Below are 17,603 nucleotides of genomic sequence, written 5' to 3' on the forward strand. Positions count from 1 at the left end.
ATGTTTGCCACTGTACATATAAAGGGGGTCACAATGGGCCAATATTAACATTTTTATGAGGAGGTGTGCTCTCCAACCATTCCAACCTAATTTCTCTAATAGCTCAGTGATGCATACTTGGCATGGCATGAGAGTTGTCACATAAGGAAACGATTAACCGAGGATCCATGGAATCGACCTGGCATAGGTGATCACGCCCATATGCTTGAGACCAAAAATTGGGGCGAATATGTCACAAAACCTCACAAAATATGAATTTGCGAAAACCAGCCTTAAAAAACTTGCCAACACTTGAATTGTTATATGTAGAACAAAATAATGTTTATTTAGAATTAAATATGTATTATGTATGTCCGTATGTACATATATATGTATGCACGTACATAAGTCTCACAACAGTATCACTACTTAATTCTTACTATGTATTGAAATAGTTCTTAAAATCAAACTTAAAATATACATATGTTTTTACTTTTTTTTCACATTTGCTCATTACAAATTAAATAGTTTTATATGTATGAATATTCGCGTTATATTTTGTTTTTTTTTTTTTAATATGATTTTATATATTTATTATTACTTTCTTATTAATATAGTACATTTAATGTGCAAAAGTTATATATGATTTATGTATGCTTGTAAAAATTCTAGGCGTATTTATTGCTAGTTTCGATTAATCGAGTCATCAGTAGTTTAGTTTTAAAGAATATATATAGGAAATTCACGTAACAAATGAGATTCAGAAATTCTGAATAAATTGAATCTAGTTAATTAAATACATGTAGTGGTAATAGCAAATATTTTAAGAAATCAATAATTCATATTTTTTCCGTTATCCTTAAGACGATTTTGCTTGTGGCACAACCAAAAAAAATAAATATGTAAATGTTTTTATATTTACATAAATAAATAAATTAAATTAAAAACAATTATTTGTGCTCAAGATAAATAAATAAATAATTCGTAAATGCTTTCTAAAAAGCGATTTGTTCACTTGGTTTTCAAAGTAACTCTTTTTATTTTCTTGTGTATGTGCATACGTGCGCCTAGGAGGGCGGCATCAACTCGAACATGGCATACTTCCAGGTCCAAGAACGTGCCAAGTTCTCAAAACGGGCACGGTTGTGCTCATACATATAACCTAATTCGGGTTCCATGCATATCTAAAATCGAAACAATAAAAAACACACTTTAGCATGAATTTAATTTAAAAAAAATAAATAAATAAAATATATAAACCTCTGTATATGGATCTGTGAGCAAACTTTGCACCGACAACAAGATTTTCGAGACGTTCAATGCTAAGGACCAGTTATGCTGGAAAATATCGATACCCACATCACCATGGCGTGACACATTCGGATGAAGAATCTTTGTCAAAAAGCGTACAGTCGGTGGAATCATTGGATAGCTAAAGATATATTTTCATTTGAATTGGGACTCTTAAAAAATTAAAAGTCATTTTGCTACGTACCGTTCTGGAAAAAAGATATAAAGGAAGAACTTGCCACCTTCGTATGGACTGCCGGCAGGTCCCAAAATGCTCGCCTGCCAATAGGTGTTTTGCTTGTCTAAGGGTATCGCATCTATGCCCTCCGTTGCATGGCTATTCAATTGATGTGCATCGTTACGCAAGAAATTCATTCGTATCGCATTTTGGCGTGCACGCGGTGGCGACTTCAAAGCCATCTGCAGCAAACAAGTTCGGCAAAAGCAGGAATTCATCAATGCGCTATACAATTTGAGCCAATTCGGTACATCAACGATGCACTGAAAGAGAGGCCAGCGCTCTTTCAAATAACGCATCCACATCAATTGGGATGTGTTTTGTTCTAATATGCTACGCCATTGCTTGCACACTTCACTCGCCTTCCACATCGACATATCGTCCAAGTGGGAGAAAATAATGACCATGATTTCAACGGGCAACATTAGGATGTTATTTGGCGGCGCGACGGGTGCGATTGCTTCACGTGCATTCGCACGCCCTTCACATAGCAACTCTAAGAAATCAGGCAATGAACGTGGTGCTAGTGGACGTGGTCGTTGTATAGGTAACAATGCAACATTTCCACGTTCGCCTTCGCGCTCTAGCGAACGGCGCGGCTGTTCTACTTCTGCAATTAATGGAGGCACATGATCAACTTGCATTTCTTGTGCTGCCATAACAGGTGCATTTCCTATTTCGGCCTCTAACATGCCAACACCCTCCTCATCATCGACTTCATCTTCGACCACGTCATCAACATCGTCATCATCGTCGTCGACGTCGTCATCTTCATCTACTTCTTGTTTATCTTTGAAAGGTGGCTCATCATTACCTGAATCTTCATCATCTGAAATTGTGGTTTCCAACTCTTCGGCAGCTTGTGTATTGTACAGAAAAGCGTGACAGGTGCCGCATAGCGGCTCATCAAAGTTCGGGCCGTAGTATCCATTGCAAACCCAGCAGGCAGTGCTGCACTGTAAGTGGTATTTTGAAATAAATTAAGAATTTGTATATACATACATAATTAATGCCGCTTACCGAGAAGGAAAATGTATCTTCGACGGCTTCCTCCAGCTCTTCATCCTCGTCGTTGTCGCTACCATTCAGTTGCTCCAACAATTTCTGTTGCTCCAATTGCTGTTTTGTGAGGCAAGTCGCCATTTTTTGCATACGATTAGTAGATTGCTATAGTTTTCTTCAAGTAGCTTTGTTTTTATTGATTGTAGACTGTAGATAAATAGAAAATAGCCGGATTGGAAACAAATTAGTTTAGCAGCTGTCAGCTGTTGCTGGCACAGGACTGCAAATTTAAGTATAATGCTTTGAACACATTAAAAGCGACATTGTCAGGCGACAAAAAATAATCAGGTTCACTTTTCACTTTTTGTTTCCGTGTATTTACTAAGGGCGGCCGAAATACGTTCTGCTGAATTGCTTTTCGGTAGAAACAGAGCGCGACATAGTAAGAAAAAAGAGAAATTGAAAATGTTTATCAAGTCGGAGATGGGCTTGCTAAGCCTTCTTTTTCCATTGAGAAGGGTAATCATTTTAGCTAAGTACGCTATAGGAAAAGCTCTCTATTTAAAAAACAAAAGAAATTGGCTGTGCCGAAGAACGTAAATCTACCTTCTTACGTAAATTTACCATCTTTGGCTGTGCAATGGTTATGAAATCGACTTATCCAAAAAACTTGTCACTCACTTGTTACTCATATTTTGGTAAATTTATACTTTTTTTTTTTATAAGTAAAAAGTGCAACACTTATCAACTTTACTTACAAAAAAAAGGTTTATCCAAAAGTTGTTAAGGGATAAGTGATAAGTCGTTGGTGCAATTGGGCCCAGTTCGTGGAAAATTAAACTCATGTTAAGGCTGATTAGTGCTCATTTACACACGGCGATTTTTGTTGCGGCAACTCGACGTTTGCTGGAGAGAGCGTGACGAGGAAAGCAGAGGGGCACCGAGTTGCTCGTGCTCGGGCAACACGCTTTGTGCTCTCACTCGTCTGTGTAAGTGTAGTGAGTTAGCGGTTCACAGCTGACAACAACAATTGCATAAATAAAGTCGCCGTGTGTAAATGAAACGAGCAACACCAAAACAGAATGTGAAAAATCGCCAAAAAAAAAAGTTTCCGTGTGTAGACACAGCATTATGGTAAAAGGAGCTAGAAGTTGACTAGGGAGATGGTTGGCAACGCTATGTTAAATGTCAAAAAATTTATTTGACAGCACCCTCTGTGGTGTTTTTCCAAAGAATTGCCGCGATCAAGGGATGGGCGATGATGAGAAAACATCGATTTTTTCATCGGTATTGACATCGGAGTGTCATATCATTTTCAAATACGAATTTGTTCCCGTGCTCATCAGAAGTATGTAGTTCTATTGGAAGCGTTTGCGCAAATTTTAGCATTTGTTCTCATGTATTTTTCCCTCGAAATTATGTGTATGAGTTTCAGATTTGTTTAAAAAACTTGAAATCAAATAAAATACTATACTACATTCGCCTTTTTATGAATTATAGTTTTACATACGAACAAACTCGTATATCGTCACCTGAAATGCGAAAGTATGTATGTATGTATGTATGAGCACTAAAGAGTACCCCCGCAATCGATTATAAAACATCGATATTTTACGTCTTATCATCGATAACATAGAATATCGATGAATATCGGGCATTTCTACCGCATCCATGTGTGTAAATTTGATTCACCTGTTTATTGTTAAAAACACGTCAATTTAAGATTAAAATTTAGATATGAAGCCAAAAAAGAAGTTGGGTAAGTTTTACAAATAACTTGTCATATAATCCATTTAATTAAATGCTCTTCTCAGGAGTTGGCTTAAGCCGCGAGGAACGGAGTTTGATCGTCATTGGTGAAATTATACAGGAGCTTCTGAAAGCACATGAGGACAAGAAAGATGTTAATCTAAATCGTCTTAAAGCACGCATATCATCGAAGTATGGATTGGAAAGTTCACCACGTTTGGTAGACATCATTGCAGCTGTTCCTCAAGATGCTAAAAAGATATTGCTGCCTAAACTGCGTGCTAAGCCCATACGCACTGCTAGTGGCGTGAGTGCAAGAGTGCAATTTAAAAATTAAATTTTTAAATCAATAAATTTTTTTTTACGTAGATCGCCGTAGTCGCAGTCATGTGCAAGCCCCATCGTTGTCCACACATCAACATGACCGGAAACATATGCGTGTACTGTCCTGGTGGGCCGGACAGTGATTTCGAGTACTCCACGCAATCATATACAGGTTATGAACCGACATCTATGCGCGCTATACGTGCGCGTTACAATCCCTATCTGCAAACACGACACCGCGTTGAACAGCTCAAGCAGTTGGGACACTCGGTGGATAAAGTAGAATTCATCGTGATGGGTGGCACATTTATGAGTTTGGATGAGAAGTATCGAAACGACTTTATCATGAAGCTGCATGATGCACTAAGTGGGCATACAAGCCGTGACATCAAGGAAGCTATACGTTATTCGGAAATTTCACATACTAAATGCATTGGAATCACCATTGAAACACGGCCGGATTATTGTCTCAAGCGGCATATCACAGACATGTTGAATTACGGTTGTACGCGTTTGGAAATTGGCGTACAATCGGTGTATGAAGATGTTGCACGCGATACTAATCGCGGTCATACTGTGAAAGCAGTGTGTGAAAGCTTTCAATTGGGCAAGGATTCGGGTTACAAAATTGTGGCGCATATGATGCCCGACTTGCCGAATGTGGATTTCGAACGTGATTTGGAACAGTTTATTGTAAGCACAAAACTTTCTACTGTAGAGGCAAAGATTATAGAAGCTTCTTTTTTAGGAATACTTTGAAAATCCAGCTTTCCGCTCGGATGGCTTGAAAATCTATCCAACGCTTGTTATACGCGGAACTGGCCTCTATGAACTGTGGAAAACTGGACGCTACAAGTCTTATCCACCATCGATGCTGGTCGATTTGGTGGCAAAAATATTGGCACTCGTGCCACCATGGACGCGTGTCTATCGTGTGCAGCGCGATATACCAATGCCGCTAGTGAGGTTTGTCACGTAATGGTAATATAAATAAAATATACTTTACTAATGCGATATACTTACAGCTCTGGCGTGGAACACGGCAATCTACGCGAGCTTGCCTTAGCTCGTATGAAAGATTGGGGTACGGATTGTCGTGATGTGCGTACACGAGAAGTTGGCATTCAAGAAATACACAATAAAGTGCGCCCTTATGAAATCGAACTCATACGACGCGACTACTTTGCCAACGGTGGTTGGGAGACGTTCCTCTCCTACGAAGATCCAGAGCAGGATATACTGGTGGGACTGTTGCGTTTGCGTAAATGCTCGCCAGATACGTTCCAAAGCGAGCTGACTAAGGTTGGACAATGTTCGATTGTACGCGAATTGCATGTTTATGGATCGGTAGTGCCGGTCAATGCAAGAGATCCAACCAAGTTTCAGCATCAGGTTTGTGAAATAAAAAATTCAGAATTAGAATCGATTTACATATACTGCTTTCGCCGCATTTTCTAGGGTTTCGGAATGTTGCTAATGGAAGAGGCAGCTCGTATTGCACGCGAGGAGCATGGCAGCGTAAAATTGGCAGTTATTTCTGGCGTGGGCACACGTGCCTACTACCGTAAACTAGGCTACGAATTAGATGGCCCATACATGTCTAAAATGCTTATAGACGTTAAATAAATCCAAACAGGTTTTTAAAAAGAAATTCGTTTCGCCGAGGAAAGCTCCATATGTTGCAATTCATAAAATTTAACACAACTTGTAATAAAGCGTACGCAAATAACCAATTTACGTTTGGTTTTACTATTCTTATTGTAATTAGATCTGCTTAATATTGCATATCACGCATATATAATTTACAATACTCCTTAAAAAATATGTTTCTCTAATTATTTGTAGATATCGAACATTTAAATATTATACAAGAAATCACATACATAATTATAGCCTTCTATCCAGTCAAAAGAAATATGTACCAGACCTATATTTGGAAAAACATAAAACAGTCAGTGCGTCAAAAAATGTACAATATGCTTTTGGAGTATGAAGAAATCTTATGTTCGGAAATCATACAATCGCCTCGGCTGAGCCGAATATAAGAAACACAGTCCAACCAACTAAATTTATAACTGCAGCAGTGCTAAACACAATCGGCCAGCTTTGCGTTATCTCCAGTATATGTCCAGCGAGATAAACACCCAAGAAGCCAGGAACTGCGCCAACAGTATTCATCAAACCGAAAACGCTACCCGAATGTGATGGCGCCAAATCTTGTGGATTCACAGTCACGGCATTGTTGTGGAAGCCAGTACCACCTATAAGAAATATGTATGTAGTTTTAAATTTTCCCAGTTTCTGTAAAACATAAATTCCTACCAATTATAACAGTCATGCATATCAGTGCTGTATGAAAATCATTTGTGCGCGCCATTATGAATAACGCCAGATTTTGGGACGCAAAACAGCAACTTTGTATGATCTTCCTCACAGCCGAGGTAGACCAATCGCGGGCCAGTAAACGTCCTGTTAGGTAACGCGCAAAAAGCGTACATGGCGGCAAAGCAAGCCAAGGAATCATATTGACTACCCACACTTTGGCATGCGGAAATCCATCATGGAAATATGTTGGCAGCCAAGAAAGCAACACAAAGAAGCAATTCATTTCGCAGGCATGTGTGAGCACGCACGCCCAAAATGAAAGCTTCCTAAAGTAGCGCAACCACGGTACATTCTCCAGAATTTGTTTGTTGGCACAGAGTCGTGATGGGGCAGATACATTGATGATGCGTCCGCGCTCACCAGCCATGGTATAGTAGCGCAACATTAACGCCCAAGCTATGCCCAAAAAGCCAATAACACGAAACACATAGGGCCAACCAAAATAATCCAATACAAATGAACCAAGACTGCCTGTAAGCAGTGTGCCCAGAGCGGAGCCGGCAGTGAGTAGACCAAAGAAACTTGTGCGTTCATTTGAGCTAAGATTCTGTTGGAAGAGGACAAAATAATAATGAAAATCAATATAATTGTCACCAACACACACTCACCTGACTAGTGAGACTAATCATGCTTGGAAAGTGCACACCCTGGAATGCGCCATTTATAATACGTATCGTTACAATAAAAGGAATGGAATATGCTTTAATCGCCGTTGAACTCCATATGATATTTGGCATGAAGAATGTAATCAAAGACCAGCCAATCGCAGCAAAGAGTATAACACGTTGACCACCAAAACGATCACTGAAGTAGCCGCCTACTACCTGAAAAGAAACGAAAAATTGGTAAGTTGTGTTAAAGAAAATGTAGGCAAATCTTTTGTGTACAAACAAAAAAACACCTGAGTCAACGTATAACCCCAAAAGAAAGAGCTGAGTACAGTGCCCGAATCAGTTTTACTCCACTTCTGCTCGGCTGCAACGGCGGGTATGAGTAGTGGCATAGATGTGCGTGTCGAATAGAGCATGCATGTGCCTGTGATGAGTGTGAGGAACCAAACGCGTTTCTCATGCCTGCAAATGTAAAAGAAAAATAATAGTATGGTGTATAGTAGATTTGCATCAAATACTTCATGTACCTTGTCCAAACGCTTTGATTATCCACCAGTTCGCCGCGCAAAAGCGAATATTTCAGTTTTTCATCCATGCTCATTTTGACTTTGTTTTTATTCTAGTTTTGTGCTACTGTTTAGCTGTTTTTTTTTTGTTTCTTTTTTTTTTATAGTGATGTATTTAAAATTCCACGTAGTAATTCTTAACTACCCCACACTGCATCCATAATCTTCTGCGTGGCTATGTCATTTTATAAATATTAATATGTTAAAATTACGTACATATATCCTTTCCTGTGCATTTTCATATGGACAAAATTGCAATTTTTGGTTTAATCTCTTTAAAAATGCCACGAAAAACTCAAGTATTTTATACTACCCAGCCTGCGGATTTGAAAGAAATACAATAAACAGCTGATTGCCAGAAGCAAATCATTCACAATGGTTAACAAATTAAACCCGGTGCTTCAAAGGCACTAGGGCATGCAAGGCTATTGCATCAATTAATCGCAGGTTCAATTTTCGTGAAGTCTCCGAAAGTAATAACAATCCGTTTAGCTAAAATTATGCGAGAAAAATAATCACAAAAAGCATTGGAACATACAATGTGCATCATATGTACATCGAAGCCAAGAAAGGACTTAGCCTTGAATGGGGTCGCGGTCAACATCGTCTCTGAAGTGAAGCATCTGGGTCTTATCCCGCACATCTACGATGGCAGCGCTGGAGGCAATTCTTGAACTGGAGAGCCTGCATCTGACAGTAGAACAGGCTGCAAACTCTTCCAAATTTCGCTACAGAGGCCATTGGCTTAAGTAAAGTCTTACCCGCTAGGAACATTTACAAGCTAGGCTCCCAGATCCCACTCTGTTCCCCAGAGACTATATGCATAGACCCCTGAGGATATTGGGCAGGCATATGTGGCCCTAGACTGAAGCTTTCAGTATCCTTGAGAACCTTCCCGTGCGTCTTCTAAGCGGAGGTCTATGCCGTTAGTCTTTGTGCAGAGATTAACCTTCGTAGGAATTATCGAAGTGAGAGGATCCTTATATCAGGTGATACTCAAATCCTCATTGGTCTTGGAGTACATAGAGAAGCTTAATGCCCTGGCTGTGAACAATACTATCCAGTGGATATGGGTGACAGGGCACATGGAAGTCGAAGGAAATGTGGATGCTGATCAGTTAACCAGAATGGCTGCTGCCTGACCTAACCGTATCACTATAACGGAAATGCTTACAAGAGAAAATACTGAGCGAACTGCACTGGCAAAACACCATGGGTCTCCGTTAAGTTAAGAGCTTTCTAGAAGGGTGAAAGCTAACTAGCTAGGTATACTTATAAATCTCCCAAAAAAAGAGCCAAAGAATTACTACACCTAGAACGAACTATGGTCCAAGTCGCTAGCCAGCAGCGTCTGCGTGAGCTGACAAAGAGACCCCGCAACCCTGTCAAGACGAGTCTTAGCACGTTCAACGACAACATTATGCTAGATGGTCGACCACCGTCCATCGACGTAGGGAAAGCATAAGTACCGCGGTGGACACGGTGCAGTCTACCACAGATCCGTTCTATGTCATGTCAGACACTTAATACCTTCCACCATCGACTGAACTCGGAAGTATGGAACACCTGCCCAGAAAACGGCCACGATTCTTATAACAGTCAACACATCTATGCATGCACCTCCAACCCGACTAGTCTGACACCGGAAGCACTTAGGGCTGCGAACGTAGACCTCACATGCTCTCTCCCTAGGCCACAGTCTCGTCGTTCCAGAAGTTGCAGAGGACGCCACTTGGCGAGGCATCCAACAACTGATACTGCAACAACAATAGAATCTTAATATCATAAAGAGTCGGGCTTCTATGGATATTTTCACGGATAGGGCAAAATTGGATGTCAATGGCATCTCTATCCAACAAAAATTTTGATTCTCACAGGCAACTGATTTATTGCTTCATTCATTCATTGATGATTCGCAACGGGTCGGACATTGTCTGACATCCCTTTCACTCGGATCTTGATACTCCGATTGAAGATTATTTGTGTAAATGCCAGAATATAGTGTTTTTGCAAGAAACTTTATAGCTGACGATTTTGTCAGGCTACCTTAAGCGGATGTTCCCAAGCAAAGAGGGTGTGAATACCACATTGAATACTAAAGTCATCGACAGTTGCGATTGGTATTTTTACAGGCCATTTTCTGATAGAAATTCATGAGCTGGGGATCTAGACCACTTTAACTCCCTGCTAGGAAAATTGTCCAGTCAGCTTCGCATCCATAGCCACTATGCCTTCGCAAAGATAGAATTTAAGCATCAGGGATGCAGTCTGCTACTTACTATATATCACAAAGGACGGTGGATAGTATCCCTTTAAGTGTGGCTCCTTGTGTGAAGTTGGCATTGAGAAGCCTATTGGATGGCGGAGTTCGCCATATCATCACTCCAGAGGTGTCTAAAGTCATTCCAAATAAATAAGGAAGTCCAAAAAATTACCTTTATTATCAGGTCTAATAACCTCAAATGTAGAGATAGAAATCTGGTAACTGACATTCTTAGCTCTTTTGAGTGCCTGAAATAGTAGGGCTTTTCAAAAGGAGCAACTCTTAGGGCGAGTTTTTCAGTAGCCGTGGTTTAATCTCAGTCTAAACGGCCGATCTGGCTGGTTTAAATCAGATTTCGGCCAGCTGTTCAATTTAAAGTCAGTTTACTTTATCTAAATTTAAACTGGCACCGAAAAACTGGCCCTTAAACTCTCGCCTACTATAAACCAAAATTAAAAATGTCCTTGATTTGGCACTTAAATATGAATAGGCATAACAATCTAGTGAATATTTTGGTTTGAGCTTTTTAAATTCCGAGAAATCTTCCAAAGTTACTTACTGATGTATATACATACAACAATGCCTAATTCAATTAGCATTCCAAAGAAATGGGTAATTACAAAAAAAAAACAAAAAAAAATAACTCAGTACGAGGTACTTTTCAACAGCCTGAGGAAACATGCATTTCCGTTCAATAACTTAACGCCACTTCTTTGAATGCATTTTAACATTGAAATTAAACAAAATTTAATTACCAAAACATGATCAATAAAGAAGATGCGAACATCACAATTTTTATTACAATTGATGATTATTTTATGAGTGGATGAGAGTAATTAAAAACAAAATGAATTAAAAAGGGCTGATTATTTCTCAATAAAATCAACATACCGACCACATTGCATGGATGCATGAATGAAAAATGCTGTGAAAAGTGCTATGGATCAGCTGCAATGAGTGTGCCGATACATACATATGTATGTATATTTGTACATATGCAATCACTTAGCACAAGTATGCTCATATGCACCCTGTAGGAAATTCTACAAGTACTAGGGAATTATGACGAGAAAACCTGCCTACCGAATCACTCGAACAAAATTTATGTCACTCGCAGTTGACTTCGTCTTTGTAGGAATTTGCAATGGAAAAAAGGGGATAAATTCAGTTATATTAGAAGAGGGGGATAAATCTTTGATCGCTTTGACATTTTCTCAAGTTCTGCTGAAACATTAAGTACGTACTACCGTTATCGCCGGTGCGGTAAGATTTGTATCTGAAGTTGTTGCCCCTTAGCGATATGCTTCAAAGTTCAGTGACGACACACTTAAAGAGAATATACATATGATGGTGTCTCTCTGGTTGAGTCACAAAGCCGACACTCGACCAAATCTACAGCTTATTCGGATGCCCTCTTAGTTTACAGTCTACGGTATATTGCACGGATATCTGTTCGTGTTTTAAGTTTCTCCTTTGGAAAGCTGATTCAAATATTGGAATCTCTTCATCTTATAGCCACCCATGAACCTTTTTTCTGGTGCAACCCTACTGAGCTTTGCCAATTAAGTCCTCTCCATGTGTTCTCTTCTAAGCTCTTTTCAATAGTCCTCTCCATGTGTTTTCTTCTAAGCTCTTCTTAATAGTGTATGACCATATACCGAGGGAGGGCTTCGGCATCTCATTTTCCTGTGTTCCCTTGTGGTCTGGTACCCATGCTAGCTTGGATTTTGTTGTGCCTACCAAGGAACTTACGCTGCCCAATGCATTCAAGGACTAATGATGATTCGGTTTCGCATGATGAGAGAGCAATGAGCGCTGTTTGACTATCACTTAGAATGAGAACCCACTCATTTCCGCAAGTCCTACGTAATTCTACACAGCTTGATGTCGTAAACTTCTGCCTGAAACAGGCTCGAATCTTTTCCCATATGAATAAGACAAGGCATCTTTGTGGTGGTACCGTAGATTCCTTTCACAATTCCTTCTGAAGTTTTCGAGTCATCTGGAGAAAACCCTCTCTTGCGAAGCTTTGTAGAGTTCGTTTGGCAGCGTGCTCGATATTTATTTAGACAGTTTATGTTTTCCTACTGGGTATGCCTGCCTATGCTTAGACTCCCTTCCTTGCTAGAGTACGTTTTTTTTTTCTTTTGGCTCCCAAGCATAAGCAACATCTTGCCTTTATGCACGCAGCACAGAGCGAGGGTGTACATGCCAGCAGCATATATACTGCACTTAAAAACACTAGATTATTATTACATAGTTATCTGCCTAAGTATGTATGTCATAACATAAATACAACAACAACATCTTTATATGAATTATGTCCCCTCGCAACGATCATTGAAGATCACTGAAGAATATGCTCGCATATCTGCTGCATGCATACATACATGTGTACATACATATGTACATATGTGTAAGTACAATTGTAGCAAGTGCGCTACAGCATCACCATCATCCCATCAGCTAACGCCACTCACTCTCTGAATATGCACCCCCGCTGCAGTTTTTACAAACACACACACACACACACACTACCCTCCCTATGCAACCATAAATCAATAATATTTTCCTGCTTCGTAATCTGCTTCATTCTCCATATATAAAAATAAGCAATAAGCAGCAAGCAATCTTTGAAGCTTTTCACGCAAATCGCCTGCCAGTTTACTGAGCGTTGAGTACTTACTCTGCGTCCATGGTCCTCTCGCCAGCTGAGGATTATCTTGAAAAAAAAATAAAAATTCAAGTATCTTGGCATCGCCGAATGCGCGAACGTCTCTTGCTCGATTGCTCTGCAAAATTTAAAATTCATTCGCTTGTCGAACCTCGTGCTGGAAAGTCATCCGAGTTGGTGTCGTGGTGGTTGTTGTGAAAGCAAAGTGAACGCGTTGGCAGCTAGATCCTACTAAGCAAAAGATCTCAAGCTGTCCGCAAGATAATCTAATTCTAATGTAGAGTGCGGGTATTTAAGTGCGCAGATTTTTTTTTTTCAGTTGGATTGAGCAACTTTTCGCTGTTAGAAAATTAAAAGAATCGCAAAGTTAATTAGAAACTTAACTAATAAAGCAGTGAAGTTAACATTGAGAGTGACTCAAGTGATTCGATTTGAGTGAATTTGAGTAAGGATATTAGATTGGAGCGTAAGTAACTAAATTACCACATCCTGTACCGCAATTTTCGTAAAATCGAAAGTCCATGTCTGTGTCATTAATTAATTAGGAATTAGTGTTTAATATTTTACTTGTTAAAAACTTTGTCGATGAAATATTTCGAAGGCGGCGATTATCAATGCAAATTCTCTTATCAGTGAATATAGCATTGGGACGCATCTACTAGACAGAAATAAATAATTAATAAATTTCATTGAGAACATGTTCTATTCAATTGTAAAAAGCCTCGTATATCTCGAAATTTGAGTTGGCTGAGTCCATATTTCTATGAAAAAGGACTACAAAATTTTGTTGCTTTTGTAAAGCAGTCAAAGACTACAATTTTTACAACTGAAAATAGGATTGAGCGTGCGACATAAAGTATGTATGTATAAAGTTTAATTACTGTTATAAAATTATTAGAAAATATTCTTAAAAAAACTTCGTATATTAAAGAATAAAATTATGATAGGTATTCAGCACGGCCAGCGCCTGGCCCTCTGGCAAAAGAGCAGTACTCTTGACAGCGGTCGTTGCTTGAGCTAATCTGTTCTTTTGCCAGAGTGCCAGGCCAATTGCTCAATTTAATGAATACCCCTATTGTATCTTTTAAGCTTAAGTATGTCACCATATTTTGTGTTGCAATTTTTTGTGCTTTATGAGAAAATGGCTACGAAAGGTTATCCTGATACTGTCAGTAGTGAGCTATGAGGGGTGAGAGAGAACAAAAGTCTGTTAACAATTTTATTGATGCAAAGGGTGCTCCCTATAACTTATCAGTAGGCATAATAGGGTTCAGGTTTAAAATTCAAATTAATTTAACTTGGCAATATTAAAAACAAGTGTTTTGTAAATAAGTACAATTTTTCTTTCATACGGATATTTAAAATAAAACTGCATTCAAACTTTTTTAATAAAACTACATATTCACAAAGTGGACCTCTTTATATCCTTCGGCCGTCAAGGGTTAAACATTTTTTTATACCAACATGTGGGACATCATATTCAAATGGAAAACAACTCATTTTTTTTTTTTAAATCTTCTACTTAATAACAATAATAAATTGGCGCTTACACAATTTTTTAGTGTTTGGCCGTGGTTCCTCCGATTTGTCGCGTGCGCCTTGATGTTGTCACACAAAGGGCAGGGACCTACAGTTTTACGTCGATACCGGATGGCGATTGTTTTTATGAGCAGCTTTTTTTCGTGGCAGAAATACACTCGGAGGTTTGCCATTGTCTGCCAAGGAGAGACCGCTATTAGATCAAAACTTTTTATTTTTTTGTCTTTGATGTTATAAGAAAACTGCGCTCGATCCCAGGTCCTGCGGAATGGGAGTGCGCACTTCTAACCACTACACCACAGCGGCCACCAATCATTTACTTGCTTTTTTATTTTGTCTCGCTATTTTCTTCTAGCAGCGAAAAGACTTTACATGTAAATTTGATTTTGACTTGACTCAGATTTATTTATAATATGGTGACCCTTTTTCGTCAATTACCCCTTTTTTGCGACTTTCTGAAAATTCTCAACGCCAACACTGCCCACAGCTTCCAAGACATTAAGATATCATTTCCATGAAATTGGTCAAACCATTGAAAACGAGCGGATGAGGTTAGGTTGAAAAAAGGCTGGTACTTAAAAAAAAGGTACAAACACATCATAGAAAGCTGCAAAGACGAAAAGCAGTACAACAAGTAATTTTTAGCAAAAAAAAAGCTCTCATATAAAAAAAAAATGTATATATATATATATCTCATGATCCACTGATCGGATCTTAACCAGATTAGTATGGGACCACCGCTGAGATACTACCTTTCCGATGCAAAAAGAATTACCGAAATCGGTTGACGTGGTCCAAAGTTATGCGGTAACATACATAAAAAATACTGATAACCGAATTAAACATCAATAAATAGATCTTAGGCTACGTTCACACAGAAAGCGGAGCCGAAATTGCTGTAGCTATATGAAAGTGTTCATACAGCATGCTTTTTCAGAAGTGTTTTGGAGCTGAAAGCAAAGCAGTTTTTTATTTAATTTTTAAGTGTCATGACGCTGCTGCAAACAAGTTATTAAAATAGTCAAACAAAACCAAATTCTACAACTAATCTTTTGAATAAAATTGAGCAAATATTTTTGTGCTTTTCATTGACGGTATTTTTTGTGGCATCTTTGCAGCCGAGTTCATTAGAAAAGCTCCGCTTCGCTTCGTTCAGTGTGAACACCAGAAGCTTCGCCTTGTTTCACCTTGCTTCGCTTGGCGGCGCCCGGCTATCTGTGTGAACGCACCCTTATAAAAAAAAAATTAAAATTATTGAAACAAATAAATAAAAGCAAAATTTTTAGTTAAATAGCTAGGCCTACATATGTGTACTTATGTAATCAATTTCAACTAATAAATTTGCACTTTGCCTTTGTTTTCTTGTTTGTTTGTCTATAGCAGCGATCACTCACATTGTCCTCCTCCAAGTGTGAATTTCATGCTCGCATTTTTAATTTTAAGTCAGATATTTCTTAATCAGTAATATACATATACATTTTTGTTTAATCTCTTTGCTTTTTTCAAGTTTATCAATTAAATAATGTCCATCCATAATTATGTGCATATGTATATATATGTCAATCATGTAATCATGTAAAATGCACGTTTTATTTTGCAAAAATATTAAACAATTTGTCGCTAGCCGCAAAAAATCAAAACATTCTCCATCGCATGAAATCATAATTTATCAACCTTTTGCCCCATTTAGTTGAATAAGTACAAGTAGTAAGTATACATACATACATACATATACTATATACAATTTCTAAGCGATAAGCGTCGAATTAGAAATGTTTTGAGCTACAAGTACAACGAAACTAAGCCAAGACATTCACAAACATATTTACATACATATATGTATGTATATATGTATGCACATAAGTAAACATTGTATAAGTATGAATGTAATTTGTACAAATAAAAACAAAAATAAGTATTTAGATTAAAAGTAAAGTCGCGCTATATATGCTGATTGAATTGTCTTTGGCGGTTCATTGGTTTTTAATTAATATTTTTTTTATAGTTAATCAGTGCCGCCGAGGTTTGAAAATACAAACAAATAAAAAAAAAAATGCGGCGTAATTTTGCTGCCCCGTCGCAAATCTCATTGCTTCACAATACTCCTATATGCATGTACATTAGGGCGGGTCAATTTGTATGGGAGATTTTGTCGACTATGCGCGTGTAGCACGTATATTCCTAAGAAAATTTGCCGAAGAAACGATGGGTCTAAAAAATGCTGTAGTGTTATACAGAAGTGCGTTTTTTTGGTATGAGGAATCCATTTTTGCATTTACTTTTTCCTAACACTTCCACCAGAGGGCGCACGAGTGAAAATTTTCACATTTTCTTCGAAACCTATGCCATACGCGCATAGTAAAATACAATTGGCCCGCCCTAATGTACGTATGTAGTATTTATTCACAAAGTAATTACATAATTAAGCGGGAATTTTCAAAGGCTTTCATATCTATGATCCCAGGGTGCCCTTTTAAGTTGATTTTTTTTTGAATCTGTTAGCGTATTAATTCAAGATTTAATAAAATTATAGTTTAAAAAACTAAAACAACCTATTATAATTGCCATTTGTACTGTCATCAGGTATGTAACTTGAGAAATCGCTGCATCTTTTAGGCGCATCAATATTACATAGTTACATCCCGAGCTAATAAAAGGAAGGTAAAAATCATTGACGACTTTCGCGACACGAAATCGCTCTGAGTACATCAAATGCTGTTTGAGGATACATACATTAGGCCATACCACCTTACAAACAAACAAACAAAAAATCACCGTACACCCCTGAGTCTAAAGTATTTTTGGAATTGGGGGAAAAAAATTGTACAACCCAGGGTTAACATTTTTTGGTGACACCTACATACATTCGACAATAATTATTATTTTTTAAAAAATCGAATAAGCTAATCGACTAGGACTAGTTTTGTGAACAGAGAGAAACTTTGTAAAAATAAAAGGTATAACAAGATCAATGCGAATCATT

General features: G+C 38.3%; 4 protein-coding genes across 6 annotated transcripts in view; 2 read left to right on the plus strand and 2 right to left on the minus strand.

Moving 5' to 3' along the window:
* Window positions 1-897: 897 nt before the first annotated feature.
* On the minus strand, window positions 898-2,772 carry LOC118741751. The gene is made up of 4 exons (XM_036473725.1): window positions 2,528-2,772; window positions 1,475-2,463; window positions 1,240-1,411; window positions 898-1,163 (listed from the first exon to the last, which is right to left on the minus strand). The coding sequence occupies exons 1-4, from the start codon at window positions 2,657-2,659 to the stop codon at window positions 1,047-1,049; spliced, it is 1,410 nt and encodes a 469-aa protein (XP_036329618.1). The 5' UTR covers window positions 2,660-2,772; the 3' UTR covers window positions 898-1,046.
* Window positions 2,773-4,144: 1,372 nt separating this feature from the next.
* LOC118741274 (elongator complex protein 3) lies at window positions 4,145-6,315 on the plus strand. The gene is made up of 6 exons (XM_036473190.1): window positions 4,145-4,268; window positions 4,324-4,565; window positions 4,628-5,275; window positions 5,331-5,548; window positions 5,608-5,974; window positions 6,041-6,315. Exons 1-6 carry the CDS (start codon window positions 4,247-4,249, stop codon window positions 6,206-6,208), a joined length of 1,665 nt encoding a protein of 554 aa, XP_036329083.1. The 5' UTR covers window positions 4,145-4,246; the 3' UTR covers window positions 6,209-6,315.
* On the minus strand, window positions 6,294-8,474 carry LOC118741275 (solute carrier family 17 member 9-like). Its single transcript, XM_036473191.1, has 5 exons — window positions 8,106-8,474; window positions 7,869-8,040; window positions 7,576-7,791; window positions 6,905-7,514; window positions 6,294-6,843 (listed from the first exon to the last, which is right to left on the minus strand). The coding sequence occupies exons 1-5, from the start codon at window positions 8,177-8,179 to the stop codon at window positions 6,596-6,598; spliced, it is 1,320 nt and encodes a 439-aa protein (XP_036329084.1). The 5' UTR covers window positions 8,180-8,474; the 3' UTR covers window positions 6,294-6,595.
* LOC118741273 (putative leucine-rich repeat-containing protein DDB_G0290503) overlaps window positions 6,782-17,603 on the plus strand; it is a 23,168-nt gene continuing 12,346 nt past the window's right edge. Inside the window, exon 1 of one of the 3 annotated variants that reach the window (XM_036473189.1) lies at window positions 6,782-6,856. The gene's annotated coding sequence lies outside the window, so the exon portion shown is untranslated. Of the gene's footprint in view, window positions 6,857-7,724; window positions 7,813-13,206; window positions 13,548-17,603 lie in introns of those variants that run through there. The other 2 variants (XM_036473187.1, XM_036473188.1) reach the window with 2 other exon arrangements.

Source organism: Rhagoletis pomonella, unplaced genomic scaffold (assembly GCF_013731165.1).
Source record: "Rhagoletis pomonella isolate Grant_MI unplaced genomic scaffold, Rhpom_1.0 Rhpom_scaffold_00006, whole genome shotgun sequence".
NCBI classification, from domain to species: Eukaryota; Metazoa; Arthropoda; class Insecta; order Diptera; family Tephritidae; genus Rhagoletis; species Rhagoletis pomonella.